This window comes from Labeo rohita, chromosome 14, assembly GCF_022985175.1.
Source record: "Labeo rohita strain BAU-BD-2019 chromosome 14, IGBB_LRoh.1.0, whole genome shotgun sequence".
Lineage (NCBI taxonomy): Eukaryota > Metazoa > Chordata > Actinopteri > Cypriniformes > Cyprinidae > Labeo > Labeo rohita.
The window spans coordinates 7,781,647-7,804,500 of NC_066882.1; the positions used below are offsets into that span (position 1 = coordinate 7,781,647).

Below are 22,854 nucleotides of genomic sequence, written 5' to 3' on the forward strand. Positions count from 1 at the left end.
TGATTTACTGAAAGAGACAGAGAGAAGTGTAAGTGGTGTAAACAATGTAAACAAATACAACTATATACTGCTTAACAAAATATTGTTTATTATATATCATTATTATAATTATTAAATTAACTTTAAATTCATTTCAAATTAATTTTATTTTACTTATTTTATTTCCTTTTATATTTTATATTTTATTTAATTTAACTTTATTTTACTTTATATTTTATTTTTATTTTATATTATATATTTTATTTTATATAGTATTTAATTTTAATTTATATTTTATTTGTTTATTGTATATTACTATTATTACTATTATTATTAATAAATTACTTAATTTGTTTATTTGACTTTCATTTTATATTTTATTTAATTTTACTTTATTTTAGATCTTATTTTATATATATATATATATATATAGTTTTTTATTTTACTTTATTATATATATATTTTGTTTTTATTTTATATTTTATTTTATATTATACATAATATTTTTTTTATTTTTTATTTTACTTTATTGTATATTTTATTTTTATTTTTATTGATTTTTTGTTATATCTTATTTTATACTTTATATTATATATTATATTTTATTTAGTTTTTTATTTTATTTGTTTTTTGTATATTATTATTATTATTATTTATTTTTTTATTTTACTTTATTTCATTCTATATTTTATTTATTTTTTATTTTATTTTATTTTATATCTTAATTTTATATTATATATTATATTTTATTTAGTTTTTTTATTTTATTTTTTAATATTTTATTTTACTTATTTTATTTTATTGTTTATTTAATTTTTATTTTTTTCATTTTATTTTTATTCTATATTATATTTAATTTTTTTGTATTTTGTTATATTTTTATTTCACATTTCTTTTTTATTTTTTATTTATTTTATCTTTAGATCATTTTATTTTATTTTCCTATATTTAATTTTAGATTATTTATTTATTTATTTATTACAGTGCAGATGTAAACCAACTTCTCACAGCTATTCTATTTAATCTGTAAATTAAAAAGAATTTTCAGTAGTGGTCTCCAACTTTTGCAAGTCACTTTATAATGTTATATAACGATTTGACAGCACAAAGCTGTTTTACAATGTCAGTAAAGCTCTTGAATCTTAAATGTTAAAGAGCAAGTCCTTTCAGTTACTCATTCTTCATCAAATAAATTATGTCTAGACGTTTGGCGACCAGAAAGCTGAAAACCTAATGTCAAACTCATATCCAATACAAAGAACAGAAGTGAACACAATGTGCACACAGTATAAAGTGAGCTGACAAGCCACAGGCATGCTAGACAAAAAGCAAAAACTGAATATTCAAGACCCTGCGGACGCACATTTCAGTAGTTCTAAGGTAACCTGGGCTTTCTCCGTGATTCGCCCCATCAGAAAACAAGCCTGCGCTGCGGTCGTCGAGTGAACGGCACAGATGGACAGCGAGTGACTGGATTAAACAAGGCGTTGCATTAACATGGGGAGTGTGAGCAGGGCGGACTGCAAAGTCGCAGCTGCAATAATGTTTTGTTTTTCTTTCTTTTTTTTTAATGCGGTTGTTGGAATTCAAGAGAACACAAGGGTCCTTTCAGTAGGATGGACTCCGACCGGCGGTTTGGCTACCCATGCTGCTTCAGCGAGACTGGCCACTCAGGAGAGCGCATTGCACATCGATGAGAGATCCCCGCGCTCAAGCCATTTCTCAATGTTAAGATACATTCAGCTGCTCACATTTCATATTTAGGGCCCGAGCACTGATTGGAGTTGCTTAGTTTGCTCCAAACTTAACACATTTTTGAACACCTAAACATGCTCGAAAACTGAAATTTTTTTTTTTTTTTTTTTTTTTCCCCACACGCCAAAATTGGTGAAAATTTAAATTTGATATGGGTTTCAAAAGTGGGTGTGGCAAAATGACTCAACAGCGCCACCTATAAAATTTTAACAAAGTGCCCCTCGAGCTGCTTTTACATACATGTACAAAATTCGGGAGACACTTGTAACACAACAATACCTAGAAAAAAAGCCCCATACGAAGTTCGAAACCCAACAGGAAGTCTGTTATTTTGAATGTTCTCTGCAAGTTTTGAGCCTTGTTCGCCATTTTTAGGCGTTGTATTTAAACGTACAAACTCCTACAGATTTAAACAGATCAACACCAAATTTGGTAAGTGTAATCTAAAGCCCTTTGTGACGTTCTGCACCAAAATTCACGTTTGATAAGAGTCCTGTCCTGAAGAGATCTACATATCCATATCTCATATTCACTTATAGTCATAGCGCCACCTGCTGGCAACAGGAAATATGTTTTATACTAAGTAAAACGTGCAATGTCCAATCTGCCCTAAATTTCTTGTTTGATAAGAGTCCTGTCCTGAAGACACCTATGACAATATGCAGGTATATTTATAGCGCAACCAGCTGGCAGCAGGAAGTTTAGCACATATAAACGACTCTGACATATTCCTCCTGTGTTTACAATTTTAAAAGCATATTGCCCACCGTTCGCTGTTTTCCGAAAGCCACCGGGTGGTGCTGAAACAGGGTCCTTTCAACACTGCTTGCAGCTTTAAATAATATTTGAAATTTCGATGTTCTGGAAGGCCACGGTGTTCATGTGAGTCAATCTTATCAGCATGGCTCATGAATATTAATTAGGCGACAACGCTCATCCAATGGTAGTGAGTGATTTATTGAAAAACCATTCAACACACTGATCTAATGGATGAAAGCAGTGATCTAAACAATTTTTAAAGAGTTACTTCATCCAAAAATTAACTCTCTGTCATTAATTACTCACCCTCATGTCGTTCCAAAGCCTTAAGACCTTTGTTCAAATTTGGAAGACAAATTAAGATATTTGTGTTTAAATCCAAAAGCTTTCTGACCCTGCATAGACAGCAATGCAACTATGGTGCAACCATAATGTTACGAAGCTACGATAACACAATAAAACTTTATACAACAATTTCTTCTCCTCTGTGGGTCAGCGAAGGTCTTACGGGTTTGGAATGACATGAGGGTGAGTAACTAATGACAGATTTTTCATTTTTGCGTGAAATAACCTTTTAAGTATAATGACATTTTAAGATTTGAAATATTTTTTCTTTACACGGTAACCAAGCAAAATTTGTTTAGTTAAATTTTTGCCTGAAAAGTGGCCCATAAACTACATTTCTGAAGCAATTGACCAACTTGGTTTACTCATTCACACTACTGCCTGTCTGCAATGGGCGCAGTGCATTCTGTCATGTGTCACAGATATCGTAGTGCACAACTCGCATCGGAGCATCTGCTCAACACATCGGCGTGGGTGAAAAGCGAGGAGCTGTTGAGAGCTTACAAATAATCACCATCTCACAAAATAACCAAGAGGAATTGTCACTGACCACTGCCAAGGCTTGTTTTACACAGGCGGAGCAGGAAGGAGAGGCAGCAGTGTGTTAATGTAAGAGACGGGACATCTTATGCATAGCTATTAATCTGCTTTTTGAGTCAAACGCCTTAATTTTGCATTACAGCTGCGTAAAAAAAAACATATAGTTTATGCATAAGGAGTCTGAAGGAATTAGACTATAACTTTGAGAAAGAGCAGCACCTTCACCCTGCTGCGGCCCCAGAGCAGCTGTACCCCTCAAACTCCACTGGGACCCAGTCCAACTCACTCACTCACTTTCACACACTTGGCATCAGGTACATACAAGACCTGTACATCATATCTCAGCTCAACAGACAGCTCTTTGTATATGGGCATTTGGAGAGAGAGAGAACCTAACCTGAAAAAGCAAAGCAAATATTCTAGTAAAAACACAGAAAATGGAACCAAATTGAAAGGTCTTGCAAATTACTGAACAGGAAAAACAATTCAGAACCTTTGACCATTTCAATACAGACCATTAACTAATCAAAACGATCAACGCATGGGGAAAACGTGATTTTAACAATTTTTAAGCTATGCATACAGCCTGCTTGAGTTTATACATACTCTGAAATGTAAAACTGCGTCATTTCTGCAGCACTTAACGCCATTGTGACACGTCACCATATTTCACGTTTTACTTAATAGGTTTGTAATCAATACGTCTATCCTTTAGGAGTTCAAGTCAATATACCTGTATGCACAAGCTAATCTTGGCAGATGCATGCAAAAGGGAGGCTTTGTGATTTCATGTTGCTTTAACACAAGGCCAAACTCCTTGACAGAAATAAGATCCGTTTACATGCGATTCTTTGGCGTAAACCACCTGAATATAAATCTGAAAGACAGATTTGTTATTGCTGTCTCCAATAAGTCACTTCCTGTTGCTTTTCTGGAGGCCCAAGAACATTCTGTTTTGCTGACGGATGAAGGGATGGAAATTGCCCTGTGGACAAAACCCAGATTAGTCCTGACGCTCCCCCCACCCCCTTCAATACCCCTATCTTCTTCCCCGGCCCCAGACAGACTTCAGCCTCCATAACCCCATGCCGCTAGCCAGCAGGCTTAACCACAGAGGTCGAAGGTTAACAGCCACTCCTCTGAGACAGGCCATGCACTGTGACCCTGCAAGGGACTGACCAGCAGACCCACCACCCACACATATTACACACATACACACACTCAATCACAAGTCGGTCCCTCTGAGTCAGAAGTCATAAATTCTCTAGGGGATTATTTCAGGCCGGCCGTCACTATAAATCGCTCTGGCCACCACATCAACATGCTGTTGCCAAAAGAAACAGAGTAATGGGCTTCCCTGTTGTCTGCCTAATAAGACACATGCGGCAACTTCCACATGCCTGCACGAGTGTCATCAACACCATCGCTTCTGCATGTAACCGTCATTTCAGGTAAATATGAGCCGTGGAGAGACATCCGGCTTGTGATATGAAAAATAAAATCATATTTCTTAGCTATTTCACAGCTTTAATTTTTTCCTCAATAGAAGATTAAAACACATTCTTAAGTAAAAATGATCCACTTTATTCTTCAACTCAGAAGTAAGCCTATTAGCTGCTATAGGGAAATGACGAGAAGAATAACAACATGCAGTAAACAGTAAAACTGTTTGCACTATAAACCAGTGTGCTTGGAATTAAGATAATACATTAAAATAATATGATAAGACACAGCAATTTGCAATATCAAGCAGCAAAATGAGCCATTTTGTGCAGCTAAAAATAGCTTGACACAGATGAGACCGGAAGCCACACCCATAAAATGTACAAATGCCTACACCCACTCTTACAGGAATAATAAGGTGGATAGAAAAATTGAAAAACCAAATACGCAAGATTTTGTAATGACACTGTTGATTGTCATTGTCAGTTTAACTGACAGCAATGATGTCTTTGCATAAATTAACTGTGATTGGTCTTCTTTCATGTATTTATTTGCACACTGAATTGTATTGGAGAATCAACCTTAACCTTAGGAAGAGGGCATATTTAATTTCCAAGGCTGAAGTATGGAAGTATACTTCAAAGGGCTGTAATATTTAGCTGATGCAACAATGGAAAAGCCTGGTGGAAAAAATAAACTCTAATGTGTTTTGAAAATTATGTGTGACATAGGAACCTAAGACAGTTAAACAGACTGGATTTCTGGCCCTTGTAGTTTGTCTTTTTTAAAGAAAAAAACAAGTGTTGTTTTAGTATTATTTACACTACTATTTTATTTGTTTTCATTGCAATTTTAGTTTAAGTTTTAGTGATTTTTATATTGTGCTTTTGTTTTTACTTTTATCCACTGTAGTACTTGAAAATGAGAAAATCAGAAACATTGCTTTGGCAACTAACAGAAGCTTTTAATGTAATATTTATATTTTATTTTAATTACAAAAAATTAATTTTCAGTAGTTTCAGTTAACAGTTAACAGTCTAATGTCAAGAAAAATAATTCAGTATGCAAATAAAAAAGAAAAACAACTAATCACAAATAAGCATAATATTGCGAAAGTGTCATCACTGTCCATTATATTTTGAATTGTTAAGATGAAAAACATCAAAATGTCAAAACTTGAAATGTTAAGAGGTTTATTTCATGTATGTGTTATATTAATTTAATTTAGTTTCAACCTTACACTGTAAAAATGACTAATGATAAAAGACTGAAGATGCTACAGTAAAAACCTATTAATTGGTTAACGGTAAGTTCCTTTACTCTGTACGGTAAAAAAAACTGTAATGGACATTTTATTACAGATATTTCAAATTTCATTTCAAATTTGATGTCTTTCTGTGTACATTAGGGTTGTATGTTACATCTAAGGTTGTTAAAATAATGTTTATTGCATTATTTCAGTATTATGCATGTTACCATGGTCGTGTTTAGTATTGAATGACATTGTGGACCTTCTTTATATATGTGAACCTGGACCACAAAACCAGTCATAAGTAGCATGGATATATTTGTTGCAATAGCCAACAACACATTTTATGGGTCAAAATAATCAATTTTTCTTTTATGCCAAATATCATTTGCATATTTCCTACCATAAATATATCAAAACTTAATTTTTGATTAGTAATATGCATTGCTAAGAACTTAGTTTGCACAACTTTAAAGGCGATTTTCTCAATATTTTGATTTTTTGCACCCTCAGATTCCAGATTTCCAAACAGTTTTATCTCAGCTAAATATTGTCCTACCCTTACAAACCATACATCAATGGAAAGCTTTTTTATTCAGCTTTTTAAAAAATTGACCCTTATGTGGTCAAGGGTTACATATATTATTATTTTCTTTCTCAGCTTCTTGTGATGAACTTTGGTTCATCACGTGTCTTTTTCCATCACCACTTGCTTTTGGTGGTTATCAGTGTATTACAAAGGTACTAAACTGATTTCAGTATTTCCATAGGTTGGTATATTAACATTACATAATTTAATGAAATATAGTTTGTAAATGTATTTTTAAGTTAAATCCGTAAAAACCTAAAATGTTGCTTCCATATTTTTTACGGTAAAATTCTGGTATTTACAGCTGCCAGTTTTTTTACTGAAATTTTTACGTAATTTTTCTTACAGTGTAGTTTTAAGGTGCAAAAAAGACTATTCCTCACAGTGACGGGAGACATTCAAAATGGAAGTGACAACATGATTCACGCACTCCTGTGAAAGTTGACTACTTGACTACAAAACAACATGGCTGACATCCCAACACCAGAGTCATCTTTACACAAGCACAAGACTGTAACCACAGAAGGAGGGGAACTACTATTTGACAAGAAGTTTTTTTTCCCCTCTGTTGTGGCCTGGAGTTCGAGACCCAACTAAATCAGATGTGTTGTTTTGGCTAGATTTCATAAGAGACAACAACAACTTGCAGATGGTGATAAAACATCAAACCTTCAGGGGAAATGCTCCAAATGAGTATTGCTTGAAACCTTTGTGGAATGAGCATTTAATGAGCACACTCCCTCCTTTTGGCAGAAGACGCTCGTGCGTTGCTATTAGCTTTGAGACGAGAGCGGTTTAATGGGATAAAGGCAGAGCGAAATTGAGCGCAGGCACTGCAGACAGATAAGAGCTAGATATGTGATTTCTAAATCATAGCCTTCTATTATACGGTTGTCTCCTGGAAAATGCGCCTTGCATGTTCAGACATGCACTCTCCTGCCTTCACACCATCTGCATGAAGACAGATCTCAGCACTCCTCTCTTTGTGTGGCCTCAGGCTATCTTTGGACTGTCCATCCTTCATTTACAGGCTCATGAATACAGGGTGGAGGAATGAGAGCCTTCACAATGTCTCCTGACAATCGTCCTTCCCTGTATTCTGTCTAACGGCCTGAAAGGACATCATGCAATAGCTCTCAAGCATTTATAAAGTGCACAAAAAGTTACAGTGCAACAAAAACAAGAGGCTAAAAACAGTTTTATTTTCCTAGAGGCACTTTTGGTAATCACTAGCACTGGGTGATATCGAGTTTCCACAATATATTTGCTGGCAATATAAAGTTCAAGCAGCATTATGAGTATCATGATGCCTTTTGTACTTTTATTTCACCATTAAGTTTTTAAAAGTGCATTTCACTGCACAAGTCTGATGTAATGAAATGTTGTTTAGGGTTAGAAAATCTTTCCTTGTGTCACAACCTACAAATAAAATGGTTTGATAGTGTAATTTATTCCAATTTTTAATGCTGGAATGAGCTGGGAAGTTTTCATATTAAAACATTTTGGTGAAAATTGAGTTTAAATTGATGCCTTATGGACAAATAGTTAAATTAAAAAAAACTATCAAATACATTAATTTAAATCGTAAATTAAAACTATTTAGCCATGTTTTACAGTATTTTGCTTGCAATCAAACATTTTAAATTTACTTGCATGAAATGGATGACAAAAACAGAACAAATGCATAAATATAGAGACTGAACTATAATTTTTTTTAGCTAGACTCTGAAGCATTTATAAAGCACACAAAATGTTCACTTAGGAGTTACAGTGCTTTACAAAAACAACAAGAGCCAGAAAACACAGTTTTATATTTCTACAGGCACTCTTGGTAATCATTAGCGCTGGGTGATACTGAGTTTCCATAATATATTTGCTGGCAATATAAAATTAAAGTGACATTATGAGTATCATGATGCCTTTCGTACTTTTATTTTACCATTAAGTTTTCAAAAGTGCATTTCACTGCACAAGTCTGATGTAATGAAATGCTGTTTAGGAATAGGCAATCTTTCCTTGTGTCACAATCTGAAAATAATATGATTTGATAGTGCCTTTTATTTCAATTTATAATCCTGGAATGAGCTAGGAAGTTTTCATATTAATAAACACCTTCACATATATTCATTTTAATTGTAAATTAAAAGTATTTAGCCATGTTTTCCAGTATTTTACATACAAATAAACATTTTAAATTTACCTGCATGAAACGGATGACATAAACAGAGCAAATGCATGAATATAGAGACTGAACTAGACTGATTTTTAGCAATATCGCCTAGACTTGTTCAGCGTTAGCACTGAATCTTTATTAAAATCTATCCTAAAAGTCTAAATCCTTCGGTTCACTCACCGAGGCCACAATTTACATCTTGTTCATGAAGAAACAGCTGGCCCTTTCTATTAATAGAGTTGTAGAGAAGGTAAAGATACAACTCCTCAGGTTTTCATTGTGCGGTTCCCACCGCAATGGGAGCACATTCAAACGGGAAAACTGTAACAGGAACCCATTATTACAGAGCAACTGCTCATATGGCGGTAATAAAGAGGGGAATTACTTTCTCTTTCTCTCCAAATCCAATCCAGCATCTCTCAAACACCGCTGTGACAAGTTTACAACACTATTGCCAGCACAATGATGCCTTTCAGAGGCTCGCAATAAATGTAGGACGCCTAAATGGAAATGACAGCAGAGCTGGCCGGTGCATACGATCGCTAAACAAAATGGTGGATGATGTCAAGGGGGTCGTTTTATGGCACTTGGAGTGAAGCACTGAGAAAAACAGGCCTTGCTAAGGAGGCACTTAACGCTTACATGTAGGCCATATTGTCCTGTAACATTCATTGGATTTAATGAGACAAGGTTTATTCGCTCTATGTCAGTCTAAATGGTTACCTTTTTCCCTTCTTAAACAACATATTCTACACTTTCTGCATTTAAATTTTTTGCATGGTGTAGTTATGTTAAGGGCATCACTTTTTAGTTTTTAAAGACTGTTTTTAAAAACGACATAGGCAGTTTTTGCTATTGTACCTGTTGTTAAAATAAAACTCAAATATAGCTTAATGCTTCAGCTAAAAACAAGCAATTTATAGGCTGATTCCCTGGAAAAGATTTCCTTAAACACTGAGCCATGATCAAAACATTGCTATGTTTGTTGACGTTTTAAGACTAGGCTCAATTGTCATGCATTTGGGGCAGGACTGTTTGAGAAACCTGTAAATAGTAAATTCCATTATGTAAATGACATTGTTTTGAATAGCTAATATGGATAAATTGGAGCAGGGGATCCCAAACATTTTTGTCAGCTAAACCATTCAAATGTAAAATATTTACTTAAAATACACCTTGATATTTTACGTTAATATTTCAATCATTTGCATGCTTAAAGTTCTCTGATGCCAATGATAATAATGATAATTTTACTTTATTTTTATTATAGTCATTTATTACTATTAGCAGCCCCATTTAATTATTTTTCGTTTCATTAATTCATAAACCCACTTTTATTCCCTCATGAACTGCATGAAATCAGTTTTATTTTTTAAATTAAATTCCTTTATTTATTTTTTTCCAAATTCCATTTTTTTGTTTACATTTTTCTAGACTTAGACTTAGTTTTATTTATTTTATTAAGTAAAAAGTCTAATGAATTAAAATAATGAAACCTACGATATTTAACATAAATTTATTAGAGGTTTTACCAAAGTTACATTTAACGGCCCTATGAAATTTTCGGAATTTCATTTAAATTGTTTCATTAAATTTTAAATCACGCATCTCTAATTACTTGATTTTATTTTAAAAACTATATTTTATGTATTTATTTATTTATATTTTCAGAAATACGGTGTTGTGTATTTATATTTTTATGCTAAATAAATGTTGGTAACAAAAATTCTGGTAAAGATTCCCTTTAAAAATAATGTCTTTATAATAATTTTATTAGCAGTAATAGTGCTACCATTATTAAGTTATGTAACATATTTCTGTCACAGTTTCTTCAAGATAAATTGAACTTTTATTTTGACGGGTTGCTGTGAAGACCTTTAAGTGTCTTTTTGTATACATGATGATAGTTTTTCTCAAAAGAAACTGTAAAATGCTCATGAGATGACTCTCAGAGCAGTCATAAAGTACATTTCATTTTTATGACTGGATTCTGCGATCCCATCCATGTTTTCTGCATCACAGAAATCACAAGGCCTTACCTCAGGGGTTTGCAAAGCCCGATTTGGGAAGCCTTGCATAAACAAATGCATAAATGTGAACTGCCATATGTTAATACACTAATACCTCTGACATCAAACATGATGCATTCAGAATGACCCACTTTCTCCACTTATTTTCCACAAATGAGCTTGATGATCTTTAGAATTTGTCTACAATCTGTATTCAAAAGAGCAAAGAAAAATCCTATTTTCCCCAAACAGGCCAATGCACTCATGCACTTTCTGTTGATCCTGTTAACGGCACTAACAGAGCTGATCGCAGAGGTAATGTGAAGGAGGCAATTCAGAAACTCAGAGACTGTGCTCAAGGACACATTCCACAGGTCTAACACTATGAAAACATCAGCAAAAAAAACTCACTTCACAGGTCTGTTGACCTACAATTAGAGCGATGTTTTTCTAATCCAGCCCCCCTTTCCATTCCTGACATATCCTCCTCCTGCTCCAAGGAGAGCACCTACTATTCCCCTGATCCTCTAAGGCCACATTCAGAGGCTACACTGCTAGGCATTTTCCTTAAGTAGGTTGTTTACTCCCTCCACCTAGTCGATCCGTCCGCAGAGGTCACGTATCATACCTCGTTTGGAATGAGCGCCGCTGATCCCTTTTGCTATTTAATCAGGGTTGAGCGTTATCCTTTGAGCGACACTTCTCTCTGCAGCCCCATGGGGCAAGTGTCATATTAATGAGGAACCGAGTTAACGAGCAGGATATCCCACGCCAAGTGGCCCAACTGACACTTGTGCAGGACAGGAAACCCTGTTACAATACGGTGCAGTCCAGCCAAGCGGGGGACACACGGGCTCATTCTGTCAAACTATGGCCCTCGTGTCCGGCAAAGGCCGAAATAAAGGAAGCAACACACAGAGCGATTAGACAAAACAAAAGCACTGCCAGATTACTGTTTGGCCAAAATATTCATTTTAAATTCATGACAGGATAACAAAGTTTAGACTAGAAAGACTTTTTTCTCACCTTCTAATTGTTAATGGTTAATCAAAGGTTTTACAGAGGTAACTGTGCAGTCAAGAATGTGAGAAAAGTTCAACAGTGCATTAAGGGTAGATGCAAAACATGTCCATGAATTTTTTAGGTTAAATTTTATAGCAATGCATAATGGAAAACGCATATTTTAAGTACTGATTATTTACTTTTTTACAATTCTACCTTCATTTTAATTAGTCTTGCAGTGTGACAATACATTTCTAAAGTTTGCATGTTGTAATTTTTAATTAATTAATTTAATTAATCCAGTGAGATATGCTGCACTTCTCCAATTATTTACCCTGCCCCCTTATTGCAACGGACTTTAAAGGGGCAGTTACCCCAAAAATGAAAATTACCCCTTAATTTATTCACCCTCAAGCCATCCTAGGTGTATATGACTTTCTTCTTTCAGAATACAGTCAGAGTAATATTACAAAACCTCCTGGTTCTTCCCAGCTTTATAATGGCAGTGAATGGGTGTTGAGATTTTGAAGTCCACTAAAGTGCATCCATTCATCATAAAAAGCGCTCCACATGGATCCAGGGAGTTAATAAAGCAAATCGATGCATTTGTGTAAGAAAAATATCCATATTTAAAACTTTATAAACGGTAGACAGGTTTATAAACTTTTAAATAAGGATATTTTTCTCACACAAACACATAAATTCACTGCAGAAGGCCTTTGTTAACCCCTGGAGTTATGTGGAGTACTTTTTATGATGGATGGATGCACTTTATTGGACATTAAAATCTCAACACCCATTCACTGCCATTATAAAGCTTTAAAGAGCCAGGACATTTTTTTTTAACATAACTCTAATTGTATTCGTCTGAAAGAAGAAAGTAATATACACTTAGGATAGCTTGAGGCTGAGTAAATCATTTTCATTTCATTTTCATAATTTTCACTTTAAGCTCGCATTCAGCCGATCTGCCTTGGACAGAACAAGAGTCTTCATCGCAGCTTTAAAAATATAAATATTCCTCACAGTCTCTCAGTTATTATAAGCTCAAAAAACAGCATTAGAATAATAAAAAAAAAAAAATTTGAGATGAACTACATTATGTTGCATTGAATGACGTGCTAACATACCAAGAAAGTATTTCATGTCAACTACCCCTTGTTTCAGTAGAAACATCTTAGAACAAGAGTTACAGTCAGCGCTACCTACATCTGGTTGCACTCTGAACTTGCATAAATCACATCCAAAAAAGATTTAGGCCCACAGAAATGTTCAAATCCACTTCTTGCTGAGCTCTTCATTCAAATCATATAAAACAAGCACTCAAAGTTCGCTTTGAAATGGTTCAGAGATTAGGAATTTCATCTGAGGAGAATTAGAGTTGAAGACACATGGCAGTCTGCCACAAGGCCGAGAAAAGCATGTGCGCGAAATGATGCTTCCTTAAATTAATCGGGGATTAAAATCCTCTCACATGCAGCTGTCAAAACAGCAAACCACCAACATTTTCTTTTCAGATGGCACGCGGGTTAATGAAGAGGAAATAAATGCGCAAAAAACAAAGCAATACGGTCATTCTCATCAAAAGTCAAGGTCCCGATCGTATACTAGCGAGCCGTGACGCTTGACTCTTAATAACAGGCTTATGAGTCTAGACGCTTGTGTGATCATTAACCAGGGTAAGAGCGCAGCAGTTAAACCATCTCCTGGTCTTCTGTGGTGCACTTAGGCACAAAGCAACATCAAGACTACGCAAAACACAAACCAGATGCCGGCCAGGGAGTCTTAATACCACGTAAATCCTCCGAAACTCCGAATCGGTGCATATGTTAGATTGATGTACACACTTGAGCGATCACCCACAAGCTCTCATCCTTTTGTACCAGTCAATCTCTGATTGCTAAACCAGAGCAGGGCCTCTGGCCAATTAAAACTCCCCACTGGTAAGCATTCCAAAAGGCTGCCATCCATGAACATTTACCCAGAAGTCCCCGGGGAGATTCCACAACATCTCTCCGGCCTCTCACTCTGTGTCTGTCTCCCCTCTCCCGCCCCAGCGTGCCGTCTCCGGCTTTGTCTCCGTTCACAAAAGCTCCCTGCCTACACCACTTCCCAGGTCACCTCATTGTGAATCATTTAACTTGGACCGGCTCTTTCACAGACGCATTAAAAGTCAGGACACTGCATGTTTGGAGTTTAACAGAGGAATCGACGGATCTCTGTTGTTCATTACTGATATAGTCCTTTCACGAATGCCGGAGTGTAAAGTTTCTCATTCAAACTTAATAAAAGTCAGTTAGTGACCAAACAGGGTTAGATCTCATTGGTGAAACTAGACAAGCACAACATGGCAATGAGAATATCAAGTACTGATTTTCAAGTACATTGATTTCATAAAAGTATTTTGATTGCACATTAAAATGCTTTGATGCCTGATTGCTGTGGATGCACTGATATGGTGAGACGAATAGCTAATAATTCTTTATATTTTGAAAGCAACAGCTAATATATTGGCCAGTAACACATATCAAACAATACAGTTTCATCCAACAATCATTTAACAAACACTATGAATCACTGGAAGGAAGATACACACCCACACATCTTTGAAAACAAAAAAAAGCAAAATTTGAAAGTAATTTTTTAAGTCTAGTTGACTTTTTTAGTTTTAAATACAATATTTTACTTTTTAATGTTTTCATTAAAATTTCATTTTTAAAATATTTTTATTTTATTTTAATTTATTTCATATAAAATATTAAACTTTTTTTACATGATAACTTTTTAAAATGATTTATTTAGAATAAATTTCAAATGTATGAATTTTAATAAATATAATACATTTAATATATTTTTTTTTTTTTTCAGATATAATAATTATTCTATTTTATCATTCAGTTAATTAAATAAACCAAGTAAAAATCTGAGGTCCCATGACCATTTAACTACAAATTATTGGCTCAAATATATTGATCTAATTCAATAACATTAGAGAAATTTTTTTTACAAAATCATAAACAATGGTGTGTAAACAATGTTTACTAATGTTATAAATTTAAACTATTTTGCCTGTATTTCCAACAAAAATGCACGAAACGAAATCAGTCATTAGTGTCAGTCAATAAATGTGATATTTGACAGCACTAAAAAAAAATCATTTATGACTAATAACGGATTTCATTTGGTGCATTTTTGTTGAAAAACAGCCAAAATGGTCATCAACATTTTCCATAACAGTGCATGTCTGACTGAAACATTAGAGTATATAGTTGATTCATCCACTTATGGAGCCAAGCACAGGACGTGGTGAAGGAGTGGACACACCGGCTCCACGAAATGGAGCAAAGTTCAGTTGGAAGCAATTACACCCCCCGCCCCAAACCAATACCTCCAGCCTGAGATACAATAAAAGACAAATTACAATGAGTCTGTGCGTAAGCAGAGACACTGACAGCCTGGAATGCACCGTTTATTTACCCATGAGGAAAAAAGGGGCAAAAGGTACAGGCCAGGAAGAGACGAGAAGGAAGAGGGGGTTGAAAAAGGAGAAAGAAAAAAAAGAAAAAAAAAAAAAAAGCTGATGACACAGCTCACTCTGATGCTACAACGAAGGAATCTTCAAACCCTTTCCAAAAATTAACATCTGTGCACATGTTTGCATGAAGACACACACAGATGGATGACAGTGGAGAGGTTAGCAGGGGGTGGGAAGATCCAACGTGAGAAACTGCAGGCCTGGCTGAGCAGTGACAATACATACATCACCTAAAATAATCAGTCAAATGGTAACAAACGCTCGGGGGGATTGCAGGAAACTCACTTTTCCCCTCAAACGCCAACCATCCCAAACCAAAGCTCTGCTGCAAAGCAACAGTTATGCTATAAGGTAAACATAGGATGAAATGTAATAAAACAATGCTTGTTGCCCCACCCAAGCACATCTTTGTAATTGTTTATGACAATATGGAATAAATGAAAGAGCTTAAGATTAGTTGCTATGCAACAAAAACAAACTGCTTAAGTATGCTATTGTAAGTGAATAAAGCTTAATTTAATATTTCAGCAAAGGACAGAAATGTTCTTGCGGTGACCGGTTAGTAATTGCTTACAAACAATCGATTGCTTTGAATACCCAACACGCAAACCTATTAAATAGAAACCAACTTGCTTTCAACATTCAAACCACAGAAAGTTTGAGTTAAGCACACATGTACTTCATAACCTGTATAAAAATAGTCACCAGAAGGATTTTCCCATACAACTCAACACTTTGTATATTTCTCCATCTGTGTTATAATCTCCTACAGTACAGAACGGAGCAAAGCAAGCTCTTTAACTTCAAACAGCCGGAGAAGATCCACACAAACAACCTGAGGTTCAAAAGGGGGCTATATCTAGGTCAAAGCACGTCTTGTTTGGATATCTGCAAGCCCACCGTAAGCCGCATATGACCGAAACCAAACGCGCTCGCTGCGTGGCAGTCTAGATCCCCACCGTTTTTATACTTATATTCTTCCTGGCTCTCAAAATCCGCTTTTAGAAACAAAACATCTACTTAACCTTCAGCATATGAAAGGCTTTAACGCAGGAGCCCGGAAGCCCGAGCCGTTTTCTGACAGTGTTTATAACCGACATCTAAGAGCGGCTGAAATCCACCAGATGTCGAAACTGACGGACAAGAATCGAGGTAATGCGTACGCTGTGCGTTAGAAAGAAAGAAGAGGGGATGGCGAAAGAGAAAAAGAGGGGCCCGCGGGCAGGATGAGGTCAGGCCAAAGATCATATTTCCAAGTCCTCAAAGCTACAACACTGCAACAATGATTCTGATATACCTGTTGGGCTTGGAAAATTGGATAGCCATGAAGCTGGTGGGAAGAGCGGCGGCAGTAAGTGATTGTAGCGGACGTAAACCTACACCGGGATAAACTTACTACGCTTTTGACTGACATCTCGACCAGCTAGGATATTATATATGGACATGTCAATAAATCAACCAATAAGAGGATCTTCTGCTCTCAAAGAGAGAAAGGAGATCAAATGTGGCCATTTTGAAGTTTGCAGACCTCCATTTTGTTTCTATGAAATCATCGCTATGACTTGGCTATGCCCCACCTCAAAAACTTTCATCCAGTCTGAGTGACTTGTGGCAAACTGAACACTCATACTAGACTAGAAGGAAAAAAGAAAGAAGCACTTAAACATCAGAGCCAGAGGTGGGACCGGAGCCGAGGCATTTGGTTTTGATGACTGTTTTAAGAGTTCCCATCACCTCGTCAGTTAAATTGACGGAGGTCTGCGAGGGAGCTCTTTAACCGCCTCTGCCCGTCTGGCCGAACACACACCACCTCAATTCTCCATTCTCTCCAAACGCTGTGCATGAAGTGAAGAATTAGGTAATCGAACAGGCCGTATATAAGCGAGCGCTGGTCTGAGGCTCATCAGGGGGAGTCTTGATGTTGGCCGTGGGAGTAATTAGCAGGGATTACAGGAAATCTGGAACATTCCCAGAGCGAAGGGCTTCTGCCCAAAACCCAGATGAGCCCCTGGCCTACATCTCTCGTCTCTCAAAACAGCCACAAATGATTGCGAGAGGCGGGAGAAAAACCACAGACGTAATGTAGTCATAATTATCATTAGTGTTTTACATTAAGGCTGTTATGAAACAATCATATCACGTTTCGGTAACACTTTACAATTAGGTTCAATTTGTTAACGCGTTTTCACTGTTGGCTCACAATTTTAAATATTTTTACATATACTAATACATTTCTTAAAACATTGGGTAAATTAACATTCATTAATGTTTTAAAAATGCGACCCTGGACCACAAAACCAATCATAAGGGTAAATTTTTTGAAATTGAGATTTATACAAGCTTTTCATTGATGTATGGTTTGTTTGGACAGGACAGTATTTGACTGAGATTCAACTATTTGAAAATTTGGAATCTGAGGGTGCAAAAAATAAAAAAGAAATAAAACATTGAGAAAAATGCTTTTAAATTTGTCCAAATTACGCACTTAGCAATGCAAACTTAAGTTTTGATATATTAGCGGTAGGACATTTACAAAATATCTTCATGGAACATGATCCTAATATCCTAATGATTTTTGGCATACAAGATCATTTTGACCTCTACAATGTATTTTTGGCTATTGCTACAAATATATCCGTGCTATTTAAGACTGGTTTTGTGGTCCAGGGTCACAAATGAACATGAAATGTTTATAAATTGCTCACGGTTATTTCTTAACAATGCATTAACTAATGTTGACAAACTGAACTTTATTCTAAAGTGTTACCAACTCAATATTTATTTGTATAGGCATTAGTATAGTTTCGTTTTGAAAGTCTCTTATGTTCACCAAGGCTGCATTTATTTGAATAATATTGTGAATTATAACTTTTCTATTTGAATAAATTCTAAAACGTCGTTTATTCTTGGTGGCAAAGCTAAATTTTCAGCATCATTACTCAAGATTTTAATGTCAAGTGATCCTTCAGAAATCATTATAATATGCTGATTTGCCTAAGAAACATTACTTATTTCTATCAGTGTGATAAACAGTTTGCTTAATATTTTTGAGAAAGCCGTATTGCATTTTTTTCAGGATTATTTGATGAATACTGAGTTCAAGAGAACAGCATTTATTTGAAACAAAAAACAAGACTTTACTGTCACTTTTGATCAATTTAATGCGTCCTGAAAAAAGTGACGCTTTTTTTTTTTGTTGTTTTTTTTTAGACGCTAAACTTATATATTGTGATGCACTTGTGCATCAAGCAGTTTGATGAGGAAAAATGGTGAACTACATTTATGCATGCATATGTAAATACATATGCACTTTTTTATTTATACAGCTGTACAGAGTAAATAACGCACAAATCTGTACATAAATCATGTTCCAGATTCATACACTTTATTTATTGTTAAGTTTTACTTATTTAAATGGTTTCTTTCAGATATGCATGCATGTATGCTCCTTAAAAAAACACAACAAATTCCTTGTGTGTTTGCGCACGCTTGGCGAATAAAACTAATTCTGATTCTGATTCTTATTTTAAACCCCTAGCATTTCTCATTTGGTTGCATTTATGCAGCTTTTGGAGGTTTTAATATTTTATGAAGTGAGGAGCACACCTTGGGAGAAGATCTCTGAGCTCTGCTCATGGCTGAAGCACCAACACCAATGTGACTGAAACCAGTCAAAGAAAAAAGACAAACCACCTCTCAAATAACACACACGGAGAAATGAGGTTAAGGGAATGTCCCAGAGGAGAACTGTATCCAAAGCTCAAGACTCTAGTCCGTATCTGCTCGAAAACTCCAGCACATATCGGCCATGCTCATGCCTGATAACAAAGCCACGGGCGGAAGAGTTTGAGCAAACACCAGCCATCACTGTAGCAGTCTGTTTTGGTATTAAAATCATCTGGAAAGCTTCCCACACACAGAGCAGATAGGGAGGTGAAAAGAGTGGGACAAATGAAAGGAACAGGGGATAACACTTGGACAAGACTACCAAGGATGGATAAAACGGCACAAGGAGAGAGAGAGAGCGAAAAAAGCTGCTTCGGCACAAACACTTCCTACAAAGCCGTCCCTATCCAGCGGGATGCGAGAGAACAGGAACAGACGCACCGGCCAAGTTTGGGGGCCCAGGGAGTGTCGATTTAACAGCATGCAAATGGGAAGTGTTAACAAGGAACTTCAGTGGCAGCCTGTATCTGCCTTCAAGTGTGGAAAGCCACAAACACAGGGCCAGATTTTACACAGTACCCATCCGACATCACTCTGCGCTGTGCCAGATTTACTCAGGGAAAACCACAAACTACAATAACAATGTCACAAGAGACACACGTCTTGGGTCGAGTGTGTGTGGGGCTTTTTTCTTCATGTCTGTGCACATCTGCCCCATTCAGAGCACACAGATGACTCAGGGTGAGTCAGAGCCCGCGAATCCCGCCCCGGGCCACGTTTCGGAGCGTTCCTCACATTCCCCGCTAGCGGGTCACACGCTCTCGCTCAATCAAACGCCGTGGCAGCTCCTCTTAGCAACATGTTAAGTTGCCTCTCACTGCCGCCCTTCTTCTGTCAGTCAAAACTCCCTCCTCTTTCATTCAACGGTCAGTCAATCCTCTGTTGAAGATCCTCCGGCTGAGTCTTTGTTGCCGCTCCTGGCTCTAAGGTCCCAGCGAGGAGGCCTTGGTGGTCCCCTGTGGAATGTGCTAAGGGAGGGGGGCGACTTGGGCTAAAAGGGGGCGTCCCATTGTTCCCACACACTGCACTTACCCCCCACCAGGCCGTCGCTCTCGGGGTTTTTTTGGAGGGGGATTGCGAGGAAGCAGAGGAAGAGACTTTCTCCACACATTTTGCTTGCACAGACCCACAGATCATAAAAATCTCAGATGTAATCTGGAATCAGTACTGCATCTGCTTCAGGAATTATTCTGGCCTTATGAAAAATTCTAACTCTTTTATGAATGAGAATTATTATATGAACTGTCATGATGTGATTCATATGGAAAGTATGATTTTTAGAAAAAAATCTTGACGTTCCACGCCTAAATCTAACCGTCAATGGGGTGTAAGCAGATCATACCGAAATCCACCAATGAGTTTGTACAACTTCAGATGAATCAGCCACCAATTTGCCAAAACCGAAAATAGTTACGAATTACTGTGGGAGTGTGTTGGCCCGGTCGCATGGCACTACTACGTTCTCCTCCTGCCTGCTCATTACCAAACTCTGCTCACTTCTCATTCACAAGACCACTTCCTCCTGATAGCCAAACTCAATTACAGGCAGTTATCCACTGGGCTCAGGTCACCGAGGGCAGATCGCAGAGATCAACTGAGTTTCAGTCTCACCCACAGCAGGGCAAACGTGCACTGCAAACCCATCTGATCATCTACAGGACAGTTGACATTTCAAGTCAGTGTTCTTACAATTTTTTTTTTAATTGTAATATCTCAATGGAAATCTTACTGGTCATCTACACCACTAGTCAAACAGTTTTTAAACAGTAATATTTTTAATGTTTGTTAAAGAAGTCTCTTCTGCTCACCAAGCCTTCATTTATTTGATCCAAAGTACTGAAAAAGCAGTTAAATTTTGAATTAGTTTTATTTTTTAAATTAGTTGTTTTCCATTTGAATACATTTTAAAATGTAATTTATTCCTGTGATTTCAAAGCTGAATTTTTAGCATCATTACTCCAGTCACATGATCCTTCAGAAACCATTCTAATATTCTGATTTGCTGCTCAAAAAACATGTATTATTATGTTAAAAGGAAAACAACAATGATGCTCAAAACACAAAACAAAAAAGCATTTATTATTATTATAGTGCTGAGAAAGGCTGAGTTATTTTTTTCAGGTTTCTTTGATGAATAGAAAGTTCAGAAGAACAGCATTTATCTGAAATAGAAATCTTTTGTAACATTATAAAAGTCTTTATCATCACTTTTGAGCAAAGCATACTTGCTAAATAAAAGTATTTATTTTAAATAATCCTGAACAAAAGTACTCAGTAGTTTAAAATATTGATGATGATGATAATGATAATAATAATAATAATAATAATAATAATAATAATAAATGTTTCTTGAACAGCAAATAAGCATATTAGAAGTAATGATGCAGAAAATTCACCTTTAATCACAGGAATAAATTACATTTTAAAATATATTCAAATAGAAATCAGTTATTTTAAATAGTAAAAATATTTCACATTATTATTGCTTTTGCTGTGTTTTGGATCAAATAAATGCAGGCTTGGTGTGCAGAAGAGAATTCTTTTAAAAAAACAAAAAATAAAAAAACAATACAAATCTTACTGTTCAAAAACTTTTGACTGTTAGTGTAGCTTAAAGTAGAACACTGTTAATGTGCATAATCATTGTAAATCTAATTATTCACAAAATATTGAAGTGTTTTTACAAATTTAATGAGTGACATCTGCCCTGATAATAGCACACACAGCTGCCAATAATGACAACAAACATGATTTGTTCTTTAATTATCGCACTTGAGTGATTATCCTCTGATTAGCTGGAACAGTGAGGAGGGGGCTCGCATGCTCTGATCTGACACAGTGGCATACAAAGGTCTCATTAACACGGCATAAATGAACTTCTTACTGGCATGATCAACTTCTTGTGACTCTCATTCCATCTGACTGTCAGTGGGAACAGTAATTTGTTCGCATGTTACCCAATTTAACAGCTCTAATTTACAGTCTTATCTGTAACTGCATGCCTAAATCTCCACAAAAAACAAGAGTTAAGAGTTTGGCAATTCTATCAGTAGTGGAAAACATTATCAAATTATCTGAAGTAGTTAATAAACACACAAGGGACAGGAAAAAGAGCAGAACTATTTCCTCATTCAGTATAGATATGTTTATCTACGATGTGACCCTATTGGTCAACTGAAGCAAAAACGCAAGGGCAGCGATAAAAAAGAAGACTGTTCTGCAACAATAAATCTATTATGTTGATGCATCCAAGTTCTAGGCCAAAGATTAAGAACGTCCAATTCAGATCTGATCTGAACAATATCAAGGTGAAGTCATCGCCTTTCCGAGTCTCATAATGTCCTGAAGTAATTAAGACTGGGATGAATCTTTCTGGAGAAAGGGGAGGAAACGTGTTTGATCTTTGCCATTGTCCATACCTGAGGCATGACATAAGAGCAAACTGCCAGCGTAAAGCAAAGCAGATTTCTCCAGAGCAAGGAAAAGTATTCTGCTGGATTGCTGTGAGGAGCTGTTGACAAGGCGAGATACCAATCTGGTCAGTATTAACCACCCCTCCTCTGAAACTTTTAAAGATGGGCCGCCTGCCACTGGGCGGGGAGGCACTTGACACACGTGTTTTACGACATCTAGGCCAATCAAACCATCACGAGCGGTGAGGCTTTTTCTAAGCAGGCCAGGCGGCGCTTTCGGTTTAGCGTAGGATTGCAGGATACGGGCGGTTTAGTCCTCAGCAGGGATCTATGTACT

General features: G+C 36.2%; 1 protein-coding gene across 1 annotated transcript in view; it reads right to left on the reverse strand.

Moving 5' to 3' along the window:
* gpc4 (glypican 4) overlaps positions 1 to 22,854 on the reverse strand; it is a 47,151-nt gene that overhangs the window by 19,028 nt on the left and 5,269 nt on the right. Inside the window, exon 2 of the mRNA XM_051127731.1 lies at positions 1 to 7. This exon is cut by the window's left edge and continues 152 nt beyond it. Within this exon, the coding sequence (XP_050983688.1) occupies positions 1 to 7 (7 nt within the window). The remainder of the gene's footprint in view (positions 8 to 22,854) is intronic.